The sequence below is a fragment of the Poecile atricapillus genome, chromosome 20 (assembly GCF_030490865.1).
Source record: "Poecile atricapillus isolate bPoeAtr1 chromosome 20, bPoeAtr1.hap1, whole genome shotgun sequence".
NCBI classification, from domain to species: Eukaryota; Metazoa; Chordata; class Aves; order Passeriformes; family Paridae; genus Poecile; species Poecile atricapillus.
In genome coordinates this window covers 8,564,819-8,578,058 of record NC_081268.1, presented here as the reverse complement: position 1 = coordinate 8,578,058, position 13,240 = coordinate 8,564,819, and the positions used below count along the sequence as shown (strand labels likewise).

Genomic DNA, 13,240 nt, shown 5'->3' with positions numbered 1-13,240 from the left:
AATGTGGCATCTTCCTCTGTTCGTGCACTTCTTCAGAATCCTCTGAGAGGTGACTCACTCCTTTGTGGGGAAGGGAGGCTTCCAGTGCCTCTTGCTGGAAAGCTGAACTAGCACCTCTTCTTTTTTTTTTTTTTTTTTTTTCATCAAATATAAAATTCCATTTCAATCCCTTGAGCTTCAGGAACAAGAGCTTTAGAAGGAAAAAATCATTTAGACTAAAGAGTAAGAAGAGCTGTCAGTGTTCCCCTCAGCTGGAGCTCCATCCCTTTCTAGCAACTCAGGGCAAGCAGAAGTGAAGAAAACTGTTTGCTGCTGTATGAAACTTGTACATATTTTTTTAATCTAATTGCTGTGGGGAAAACAAACATCAGTTTTATTTCACACCATTTCTTGGCTCAGAAACTTCAGGCACATTCGCCAAATTGTGGTTTTTCAGTCATTGGCTGTGTCTCATTTACCATGAGGCCTCTTCGGTTGGTAAAGAGATATTAAGTAGCTAAAAATGTCCTTTACCACATTATTGTAAAGAATTCTTAGTGTAAATGAGAATTTAAACTCTGTACATTTTTCATGTAAATCTTGTTTGTGGTCACAGCTGACTTGAAATTTGGAGTGTCAACCATTATGTGGGGTGATTTTGCTCAAAACCAGCCTTGTTTGGGGTAAAAGAGGCCTCTTCTTGTTTAAAATGTTCTTAATTATGCCTGAGAAATAACTCACGGCTATGGAACCTTTTACTAAATTGAAATAAATTGTGAAAACATCAAATTATTCAGTTTTCAGAAGTTTCTGGCAATTATTTCACATGTCCCTCTTCCAATGGCTTTGCCCTTATTAGTTGTCATAGAAGAAGTAATAAATTCTTTTATTATGACATCCAGTGTCCCAGCTGAAATTAGTTTCATTGTGCTGGGGACAAAACGGAAAAGTGACACTCCCTTAGCCGGAGGATCCTCAGTCCAAAGCCAAAAGCAAAGTGAAGGATTGGGAAAATAGGTGAAGCGTTCAAGCAAAAGAGGGTCATAAGGAACTGGTACAACTTGCAAGGGAGTTGGGTTTCTTATCCCAGCACAAGGGAGTGTGGGTTTCTTGTCCCTTTTTTTACATTTTTTTTCCTTTCTCTTAAGAATAAAACAACCCTTGCTGCTGAAAGGCTTGTGCTCAATCCATCTTTTCATCAAGAGCTGGATGTCTGCAATAGTAAAAGTTTGAGAAAAGAATACTGTACATGGCATAAGGATTCAGCAATGACCTTTGCCCTAAACTAGAAAATGCAAGGAACTGGAATAGTAGAGTGTTTTAGTTCAGCAGCTTTCATACTGGTGTGCTCTGTGGAGTCACTATTGTCACTGGATTTTTTCTTTTCCTATCCTCCTTTGGCTCCCTGTAAATCTTGAATTGATGGCAGCTGTTTGAGCCCAGCTCAAGACACATTGCATCACATCAGGGTTTAAAGACTCAAAGGCAAGGGGGGTTGCTACTATTCTGTAGTATTCCTCCATCAGCTCCTCGTGCTCAGCCGAGGTCAATCACCAGCATCATGCAGAGAGAGGGGAACATGCTCTTTAAATGCTGCCTGGGAAACTGGATTTCCATCCCACAATAATTTATCAGTTCTTTGGGGGAATATTTCTAGCCCCAGTCAGTGCAAAGAGCAAAACTTCTTGACCCCTAAGACTGTCTGGTGGACTTTCCTGGAACTGGAGACCTGTTCCAGGACTTGCAGCTGTCCATCCAACCGTGGGGATCTTGGATGCCTGAAAAAACAGGTGGAGCAGCTTATGCATGAGCAACTGCTTTGTGATCCACAGACCTGGAGGCTTTGATCACTGGATGGCAAAGGAGACTGGAGATGGTGGAGGTTGTGGCAGGGATGACTTTTCCTTGTGTACATCAGCCAGAACAGCCCAGGGAGTCCCTGGGGTTCCCCTGGCCACGTTGAAGACGTGCAGATTCTCAGAGGGATTTGTTGGGACAAGTCCATTTCTGCATCACTTTTTCTTCTCTCACTATGCTGGCATTTCCTGGCAGGCAAAAACTCTCTTACAAAATGCCTGATCAGCTCTAATGGTCTTATTACAATAAGCTGAGATTTTTATGACTTATTTGGGAGAGGGACTTGTCTTGCCAGCTGTCTTCTTATTCATAGCAGTATTATCCACCCACTGTCGTTGGACAATACCTTCATTTGAGATGCATAAAAATACAGACTTTTATGGGCTCTCATCCATCTGAAAATGAATGTTTTGTAAAAGTATTTATTTCATAAAGAAGAACTTAAAAACACTTCAAAAACAGACTCCAGAAGGTTATTGGTAGCTTTGGCTCTGGTATCACAAGTTCCTCAAGTAAATATCCATCCCAGCAAACGTCACCTTTTTTTTAGCACATTTGTTTTTTCCTTGCCTGGTTCTCCTCCTCTCCTTTCTTGTGATCAGAAGTAGCAGTATAAACTAGAAGCTGGTCTTGAAAAGGTTTTGAACTGAGTGCACCATACAGATGAATAAACACATTACCTTCCGAACCCTGGGATCTCTCTTCCAAAGGAAACAGGAAAAGGGGGAGCTCAGAATCCCTAGCAAAATACCAGCATGCAGAAAAAAGGCCCGTTTAAATGTTTTTAACTTTCCCATCAGATGAGTTTTTTTTTACAGGGGGAGGAGGTGGAGAGGGACAGGGTGTGAGGAGAAGGGGGGAAGGTGGGTGCTGGGAGAGGGGAGGAAAAATACAGTGAATGCTCCTGTAACCTTTGCTCTGTTGATACTAGACAAGACTGCACTGTTAATGAGTGATTGTTAACAGATGGCTCTTGAGCAACTTAGTCAGAAGCAGAAGATGTTATTTGGTTGTAGTGAGGGGAGGGTGAGGGTGCAGGGGTGAGGTAAGGGGATATTTAGTCTTTTCACGAGGAGTGAACTGTCAGAGATTTATGATTTTCCTTTAGGCTTTTGGAAGCAGAGGCTCTGGGGAAGGATTGTTTTCTATGTGCTGATAGTAGAAAGGCCATTTGGTGCTGAAAGCTCCAATGATTTTGTTTTTGGTGAGAGATGTCCCTGCTGCCGTTGGCCTTTGAGAACTGAAGGATGGAAATGTCTGTCTTTAACTCGCCAAGCCTTGTGTCCCAAACTGGGGAGGAGTGGGCTCTGTCCACTGCCTGGAGCTGTCTGAGGCTGGGTGAGAGCTCCAAGTGTGGATCTACACTTTGGGAGAGAACTCTTTCCATGGGGGACTGAGTTGTTAGGAAGTGTGCCTGTGAGGGAGCAGGAACCTTTCTGAGTGTCTGCCTTTCTGTGGATGTCCAGCTGTGTGTATTTCTTGCCCTTTCCCAGTGTGGTGTAACCAGTGTGTGCCATGTGCTTACTGGTTTTTTATCATATATGACTTTGAAGGCAGCCCAAACACGTCCCGTTCCCTCTCTGTAGGATGTGTGTGCTTGAACTTATCAAGATGACTGCAGCTTCTCAGTGTTTCTCAAGTGTGCAGAATTTAGATTTGCTATTTCCCTTCTGGACCTTATTAGATACAGGGTTCAGGGGTGTGAGGGATGAGTGACATCAACAGGGATTGGTTCTAAAGACTGTTTTTGTTTTCAACCATTGATGAATAGCTTGGGGGAAGGGAAGATGCACAAATGCACAGTCCAACGTTTTGCTGATAGGAATTTGTAGAAAAGTTTTGGGTTTTGGTCAGGAAAAGGGAATCCCATTTGTACATGCCACTGGCAAATCTTTACCTTTAATAGGAAGTCTTGACATGACCTCCCACCACGGTGCACTAGATGATTTAAAGTCTTCCTTGTGCACTAACTATCTAACAGATGTAGGTGAGTGTGTGTATATACATTTAGAGAGATATATTTACACAATTTAAAGACTAACGCCTTCATTCTGTCATCCTTATTTATTCATATTTCTCTTTTGGGGGCACATAGGACTGTATGACAAATGTTCTTACACCTCCCGTGACCGAGGCTGGGTCCTGGGGATTAACACCGTCAGTGACCAGGGGAACAGAGACCCCCGCTATTTCTTCTCGCTGAAGACAGACCGTGCTCGCAAAGTCACCACCATTGCAGCACATCGCAGCTACCTCCCCAACCAGTGGGTGCACCTGGCTGCCACCTACGACGGGCGCCTGATGAGACTCTACGTGAACGGTGCCCAGGTGGCCACAAGCGGAGAGCAAGTGGGCAGCATCTTCAGTCTGCTGACCTTGAAGTGCAAGGTGCTCATGCTGGGAGGAAATGCCCTGAACCAGAACTATCGGGGTTACGTGGAGCACTTCAGCCTCTGGAGGACAGCCCGGTCTCAAAAGGAGATCTTGTTGGACATGGAGCAGGCGAGTCACAGGCAAGACACGTCCCTACCTCAGCTCGTTCTTCAAGACAGTTTACTGAATGTGAAAAGCACCTGGTCTCCCATGAAGGATGGCAGCAGCCCTCAGACCAAGTTCAGCTACCACCACGGCTATTTGCTGGACACCAGCCTGGAGCCTCCTCTCTGCGGGCAGACGGTGTGCGACAACACGGACGTCATCGCCAGCTACAACAAACTGCCCAGGTTCCGCCGCAACAAAACCGTGCGCTACCGCGTGGTGAATCTGTACGACGACAAACATCAGAACCCCACCGTCAGCCAGCAGCAGATCGAGTTCCAGCACCAGCACCTCAACGAGGCTTTCAGCCGCTACAACATCACCTGGGAGCTGGAGGTGCTGGAGGTGAGGAACTCTTCCCTTCGCCACCGGCTCATCCTGGCCAACTGCGACATCAGCAAGATTGGGGATGAGAACTGTGACCCCGAGTGCAACCACACGCTGACGGGGTACGACGGCGGGGACTGCCGCCACGTCCGCCACACGCTCTTCAACAAGAAGAAGCAGAACGGGGTGTGTGACATGGATTGTAATTACGAGAGGTACAACTTCGATGGGGGGGAGTGCTGCAACCCAGAGATAACAGAAGTCACCAAGACCTGCTTTGACCCATATTCTCCTTACAGGTAGGCAATTTCTTTTTATGATCATATTGATGAATATCTGTCTAGGTATCGATCAAACTGCTGGCTGTTGAACCCTTTTATTGTTGCTATTATGGACTTTGGAGTTTAATGATTTTATTTTTATTTTTTTTTTCCCCTCAGTATTTGGCTCACACTGCACTTCTCCAATCTCAGTAATGCTCTCAGCAATGTCTTACCCCCTGAATTGGTATTCTCCAGCCAGGCTAAGGAAAATCTGTGCTAAAGATTGGAGCAGCCAATTTTGAGAGACCCATTAGTTGTTGGCTATGAGCAGCATATTGTAACAATGCACAGTTTATTTTAACTCCAGACTCTGAGGAGTGGGGATTGGATGTCACAGAAAGCTCGTGTGTATTTGGAGAGGGAAAAGGCCCTCAGGCATGAAACAGAACATGAATACTCTTAGGTAGAGTTTAATTCTGTAGCACTTCTTTGAAGGCAGGTAGGTAATTCCATACTCTTACTGCTGTGTACAGCTCTCTGTGGGCTCTGCTGTGGAGGAACAGCTGAGTCTGGGGGCTGTGAGGAAGGAGGTGGGTACCAGGTTCCTGTTGCACACTCTGTGTGGGTAATCATACTCTTCTGTGTCCCTTTCTACACATAAATGAGAGCAGGGGTAATGCCACTTCATTGCAGGGCAGCTTTCTGGGGGTGGATGTGAGCTCATAAAATCCTCATCTCCTCAGCTCAGGTGTCCTTGGGCTGCAGTTTGAGGAGTGGCATCCTTGAATAACTCGCTTCAGTAACACATACCCACAACTACTCCAAATTCAGACAAGTTGGTATCTTTATGTAATAAACTGTTTCTTGTGAATGACTTGTTATTCAGGATGAGTTATTATTCAGAAAATAATGAAAATTATTCAGAAAATATGAAGGTTGAAGCTGAAATTCTGTCATCTGCATTCCATGTTGCAGCTTTTTAGGTCAATTCATGGAGCCATAGAGGGGAAACTCCTAAATAGTCAGAAGACCCAACACTAAAATTCAGGTTAAGAATGAAAGTATGAGCTCTTCAGGAATCCCTTCCATTGCAGTAATTCAGGCTGTATTTATAGCTTCCTTAATAGAGAGAAGTTTTTAAACAACATTATCGGCTCTACTGGAGCTTTAAATACACATAATTAAGTTGGAAAGAAAAGCCAATTTTTTTTTTACTCCAGCGAGGTTGTTGTTTAAAAAATCCTTCTAGCTCAGTTTGATTTCAGTTACTTACCAGTGAACAAAGCTCAAATGAGGAAATACTTTAAATATTAATGCTTGAAAACATTGAAAGGAAAAATACCAATTTTTAATACTGTTCAAATAGAGAGGAGCTCAACTAAGCAAATATCATCAAAGGCATAATGCAAATTGGATTGTTTTAACACTGTAGTTCTGAGAACTCGAGGTGCTAGTTATAGCAACTAGTAAAATTTTTAGAAAAAATACATTATTTTTAATCTGATAGTACCCTTTTATCACTTGTTCTGTGACCAGCATAATGCCCATATAAAATGACACAAGAGGAAACCTTGTAAATTATAGTTCACAGATTTAAGGCCGTGTCATGATGTTGTTCTGAGGCACAGAAATGTTTTTTATTTCAAATGAAGCCTTTTTGCTGCACAGACTGTGCTTGCACAAGCCCAAGCAAGACACTGAGTTGCAAAATTTGAATTTACTTTAGCACCCTGTAGTTGCTTTTCAGGCACAGTTTTGTGTTCATTTTGGAGACAAACACCTGGCTGAGCTTTTCTGGAGGACTTAAATCTCATGGCCTTGAGCTCACAGATATTCTACAGGTTCATTTTTACTCTCTTGTCCTGAAAGAATGAGGAAGGTCTGAAGAGCCTCTTCCATAGCCTAGAGCCTCAGAAAATCCAGAGATACTCCAAAAATCTTTAATTTTTTTTTTATTTTTTTTTTTTTTTGCAACAGAGAGATTTAATTTATTTCTCTTTGCACAGAAATTTTATTGCAGCATTGATCATTGGCAACGAACCACAGAGGGCAGTAGGAGAAATTCCATGACTCTGGAGCCTTTATTTGGTGGCTGATGTACTTTGGCAGGGCTCAAACTCCCTGCTATGATGGGTGTTTGTAGTCAGTAAGGCAAAATAGAGCAGTTAGGTCTGTGGACTTACCACTGGAGTTTGTAAGCCTGACTTACACTGCTTTGGATATTTATTTATTAACAAATACAGGTTTAGGGCAGTGATTTTGGCAGCAAAGCCTTTACTCTTTACAGGGGTGAAGATTCAAACCCTGTGTTTGGCTTTGGTGTTGCTGTCAGCACCATCCCCTGAGAGGGAGATTTCCCTGTCAGTTTATGACAAAGTCAAAATCTGGTTGGCACCATCTGGGCCCATTTTGCATCCCCAGCCCCTCTTGTCATCACTTTCATTGGCCAAGAGTCCTCAGTCCCCTCTAGCACAGACCTTCCACCAGAGCAGTGAAGACATTGCAGCCATGGAGAACTCACATCTCATTTCATGTGTTTCCTCTGCCAAAGTTCAGTCCAACAACAGCAGAAGAAAGGGGGAAGATCCTTCAATCTGGTGAGGAAAGGAAGGGAAGAGAGAAAGATGAAGTAGTACCAATAAAAATTTTCCTGAACTTTATTTATAAAGACTTTTCAGAGTCTTCCTTGGGCTTTGTTCCTTCCACACCCTCAGTGTCAGCAGTTGTAGCCAGCTGTTCACCAAGCAGAGCTTATTAATGAAATACTTCTGTCCTCTGGAACCAACCAAAAAGTGCTAATGCTTGTTTAATGCTGTAATAAACAGGAACCCTCCTCAGTGCCTCTTTATCCCTAAAAGATGATGTAGCTGTTCCCAGCCACTTTCCTTCTTCTGGTTATGATTCCCAGTCCATGAAGCTCCATCCTAGGGCAGAGTTGCTCTGAGCCTTAATACAAAAAACACTGTGGGTGCTTTGTGACTAAGTGATACCCTTGGAACAATTCCAAGACACCTCTGATCTGTGTTACAATTTTCTTGTGATCCTTTTGGGCACCTTGGACAAAGGGCTCAGGTGCTTTGATGGTGTCATTCAGTCACTGTGGTGGTGCAATTGTGGTGACTTCAGAGCTGATCCCTGCAGCACAGCTGGCTGGTTCCTTTTCTGTTTCCTGCCTGTCTTTGGGGAACCTCTCCAAAATTTTAAACTCCAAAAAGCCGATGTTCCCTGCCACAGTGAGGTGGCAGAGGTTTAAGTACAATTTAAGTTTGTCAGAGGGACAGCAGTAAAATGGGGACTCTGCTTTCAGAGCTGCTCGGCAGAAGAGCCGTAAACATTGTGGTACCAACTAGATCATCTCTCCTCTTTTTTAATAGCCTGCAGGGAAAAAACAAAGGACTGGTTATCATTAGCCACACAGCAGGCTTTATCCAAGAATATCTGCCTCACTTCTTTTTATTAATTTCATGAGAGTGGGACAAAATGTATTTTGTCCCAGCAGAAGGTTTACAAATATTGTTCTGCTTTTCTGCAATTCCGGGAAATTAGAACATGCTAAGATCATACAGTTTGGCCCAATACAAAGGGAAGGAGCAAGAATAAACACCCTTGCCAGAAAGACTCATTCTTTGTGTTATTTGGTATATTGCTGGTTACAAAACAGGGAAGACTTTGAGCTCATGACACCTACCATGGCTGCTTTTCAAAGAACTTGAAAGAAGCAGCAAGGGATCATAGGAAATCATGCTCGGTAAATGCCATTTGATGTGGTGAGTTCTTGCACCATCCTATGGTTAACTGAGACGTTCCTTTTATGTAATGTTGGGCTTGCACATCAGGCTTCACCACAGGATTTCATGGACAGATAAGGAAGCATTCCCTTCGGTGCCTTCTTAGGAAAATGCTGATGAAATTCCTGAAACAGTAAAAGTACTGGAGTCTCTTCAAACTCCCTCAATCCATATGGCCTACCAAATACTTGCTGGAAATCACCCCAGAATAACTGTTCTGGGGACAGACTTTCTCAACATCCACATGTGTGCCCCAAAGGCTCACAGTCCTTCATTTCTGCCTAAACAAGGGTCAGGATGAGCTGTACAAGCTCTGGTCCAGTTGCAGCAAACTGGAACCAAACCAAGGAATCATGGAATCACAGAATGATTTGGGTTGGAAAGAACCTTAAAGATCATCCAGTTCCAGCCCTCCCTGAGAGCTGGAGCCCAGTGTCCTGCTGATCCCACCCTCTTCTGTGTCCTTTTCTAGCACTGGTATTGGACAGTTCAGCTCTGTTCATATCGTGTCACACCAGCTCACTCAGGGTGAAGGACACTGGCACATTCCAGGCATACGTAAATTAGACTTAAAATACATGCCTGACCCATTTGTAGGAATTTCCACAGTGGTTTTGAGCAGCAGTGGGTGTGACAGAGCTGTGTATGAGCACACTGGGGTAGGGCATGTGGGCCAAAGCAGTAGCACCAGGAGGAGGAGGAGGGGATGGCTAATCCATAGGCCAGGGCAGCCTCAGACAGGTGACAGAGCTGCACTTCAGGGCTCTTCCATGGAGTATCAGATCAACCTCTTTTCCTTCTCTTCTGATGGAAATCTCTTCACGGGACACACTTGAAAAATATGGTCAGCTTACTCTGGAGGAGGGAGGCACACTGAATGCCCTTTTCCAGGAGCTAGAGTTGTAAGAAACACTCCTTGATTCCCAATAAAGCACTAATTTCCACTTAATCCTAAGCACTAAAAAGAACAGAAGAAATTCTTCAAAGCTCTTCAGTTCCGGGAGCTTGAGAACTTAATCCCCTGCCTCGAAGAGACCATTGTGCAGCTCTTGACATCAAGGATTCCTGCATTCACATAGGTATCAGACAGACATATAGCAAATACCTGAGTTTTTGTCTAGGGATTCAGTGTTAAATGTCCAGTTCTTTAATTAGCAGCTCCAGGGCTGTTTAGAAGGCGAAGAGTAACGCTGTCAAGGACGGAGCTGCTGTATCTTGGTAGTTGTCACCCAAAAGCCAAGTCCCAACAGGAAATCCTCTGTTCTCTCTGTTTATTCTGTCCTCTGTTCCAGATGTCAGGGATGTTAATCAGCTGGGAGGAGTTGCATCTGTTCCCATGCTAGCAACTGACATTTATAAGTCTAGTATTGAATTCTGATACAGACAGGACTGCAGTGCTAAAGAAACTATTTCTATACCATTGCACACCCTAGAAACAGTAGGAGTTTGCTCGATTTAGCTTGACCCACAGTCAACTTTTCCAACAGCTTTTTTCAAGAAACATTTTTTCCCCAAGACTCATAGAACTCATGGTTTCTTTCATGGATGTTATCCATTAAGGAAAAAGATCACTGTCTGGTCAAACTGCAGGATGCTTGGGATGAAGGGGGCCTATAAAATCCGTGGAGTAAACTATCAGAGATCATTAAGAATCCTTGTGGGAGACAACAGATTAAAGTATTATTATACCCCCAGTGCTGATGCAGACCCGTTTGTCTCTGAAACCTCATGTGGAAGATTTTCAAGTGCAGAGTCTGCAGATTTGACAGGGGTTGAATTTGCCCCTGGCTGCTGGGCAACACCACATCCTCTAGGATCAGCTGCCCCATGGATGCTTTCCAGCAACACCTTACCAGCCTCTGGATAAGCAAATGAGGGGGGGGCTCATCCCTTCCCACAGTCTGCAGTATGTGAATGAGCTGGTTTATTCTCTTTGCAGATCAATTCAAATTGTATCATCTCTCACACAGACCCACACTGTGGTCATATCCAACAGGCCTCTTCCAGGTGCTGTGGGGCCTTGCTTTAATCCCCCTGGTTTTCTCCCATAGCCATTTGTGTACAACCTCTCTTCAGCTCTGCTTGTGGGTTACCTTTGTGTTTTTAATTAATGGCTGAACCTCCTGTGTAAATTCAGGAGGACGCACCTTTCACACTGACAAACATGCACAGTATAGTTCTGTGGTGAGCTTAACCAGGAGCAACACTTCCATTTGCAATTCCCATTCTATCCCTCAGACTTCTTTTCTGATAGGAATTTAAACCAAATTCTTGCAAGCAATAGCTGCCCCTTGGGGAAATAGAGCAGCCACCTCCACTGTGCCCCATTTACAGCACCCACGAACTTGACTTTGCCTCTTGTGGATTGCTGGACTTGGGCAGTTCTTCAGTTGGGGTTTTTTTGCAGGGGGCTGGGGAAACAGAGTGGATGTCTTGGTTTATCTTAACTGAAGTGAATTCACTGTCCCTCAAACACCCCAAGATCAGGACAGTGTGGAGCTGTCCCATCACTTTTGTACCTGCCCACCACGAAGACACGCTTATGCAGAGCGACTGGTGAGGCCAATTTCACACTATGTGTGATGTCTTCTCCATTAGATGTAGGTCAAGACACCCACTGGAATCATCATATACTCCCAAAACCTTGTTTGTGGGTGAATTGAGAAGGATGGAGGGGCTTCAGGGAGATGCTGATCATAATTCCTGCAGAGCTCTGAAGAGATGCAGTGATGCAGAGCCTCAAACAGACCAGTCACAGCTACTGAGACATGCAGGAACCACTTCAATACTTGCAACGTGAAAGCCGTGCTGTGAAAAAGTGTGATGCTGATGGCCACAGTCTTGTTTCCTCCCTTAGAGCCAGATTCATTGAGAAATAGGATGGATATATCCCCACCCCATGTTTAGATCAGGAATACAAACCACTGCTGTCAGGAGCAATTGTGTGATTGCTCCATGGCAGCCGCGGCTGGCGCGGAGCTCCAGGACCCACACACTGCAGAGGAAGATTAGGAGCATGTGCTCTGCTGGGGTCAATGAAATCCTGTCCTCCTCTTTGGTTCGGAGTAGATTTGCAATTTTGAAGTTTCTCAGGGTAACTCAGCTGAGACTACCAAGTTTGCATGTAATTTCAGCACTCCAAATTACCATAAATTTGCAAGAAGTTGTTTTCAGGTTCATTAATAATGGATGGGTGGCTACACCACCAGAGTGCTTGCTCTCAGCTTCCAAAAGGATCAGGGTGAGCTGCACTGAGGAAACTTCTTGGAGTACTTAAATGCTGGGGATATGAAACTCTAATAAACCTCCAAAAAGCCAGGAAATTTGGAGTGAAGGCTGAAACTCCATACCTAGTGCACCCTACTGGGTCTTTGTATTTCAGAACACGTTACGTTTGTTCACTGAAATATCTCCAGTATGGAACTCTTTAGGGTGGAGTTTCACCTTTAACTCTGAATTTCCTGGCATGTGTGAGTTTGAAGTGCACGCTTAACTTCTCCCCAGTGCTGTTTTTCATTTTTAATTTCCTTTCTCTTTTAAAGGGGGGACCCTGCTTGAAGGACCCCTACTAAAAAGGGACCCCACTGAAGCAAAAATTAGAGGGTTTGGCCTAATTTGATCTTTCTGAAATTCTTCAGGAGGACCAGCTTCAGGAATTTATTTTTTTTTCTACCGTTATTTTAAAGACTCTTGTGGCCAATCCGCCCCAGTGAAAAAGATCAATAAAATCCACACCCTGCAGACCAATTATTTTAGAAGGTACCCAGATGTTTGAGTAGTATATAAGAAACCTTGGAAATTTAGAACATCTCCTGTAAATTGCAGCTAAAGATTGGCCATGGCCATTGATGGGGTGAGCTGCTTGTTGTGAAATGTACTGTTTCCATTAATTCAGTTGTTGCAGAAGCAGCCCATGCCTGCTGTTGACACATGTTGGGTTACATCAGCGATGGTAAAAGAGTGGAAACAGCAGTGGTTTGGAATGAGAGCAGTGGCAATTACCTGCAATGCTTTTAAAAATAATTTTGGCCCTAGATGTTGAAAAGATGTGTCATCTTTTGTGTGATTTGTGTGAGGGCAGCTTCAGCAGGCTTGAGTTACAAGGCTGTGGAGAATAAAATTCCTTCTGCTGCTTCAAAATGCATCTTTGGAGCAACATTGCCCTTAGATAATACAGAATAAATTTGCTTCTCTTGCTATAACCTTGTTGTGTCAATAAATTGAGGACTTCAGTGAGAAGCTGTGGTAGTCAGTTTTCCCAGATCAAGACTCTCTTGGGATTTCAAATCACTCCCATCAGCTTTGCAAGGAGAATTTATCTTAGAAAGATGTCCACAGGGAAATTGGCAAAGTGCTGGAGTTATATGGCATTGGGCTTGTGAGTTCCTTCAGCCTCAGGCCAAGTGTGCTGGGAATGTGGAGAGTCCCAGCCTGGATTCCCTTCCCCTTCCTCTTCCCCTTCCCCTTCCCTTCCCCTTCCCCTTCCCC

The 13,240-nt window shown here is 44.1% G+C and overlaps 1 protein-coding gene across 1 annotated transcript in view; it reads left to right on the top strand.

The window, feature by feature from the left end:
• Positions 1 to 13,240, top strand: part of PAPPA (pappalysin 1) — a 178,398-nt gene that overhangs the window by 22,244 nt on the left and 142,914 nt on the right. Inside the window, exon 2 of the mRNA XM_058853889.1 lies at positions 3,932 to 5,000. Coding sequence (XP_058709872.1) covers positions 3,932 to 5,000 — 1,069 coding nt within the window. The remainder of the gene's footprint in view (positions 1 to 3,931; positions 5,001 to 13,240) is intronic.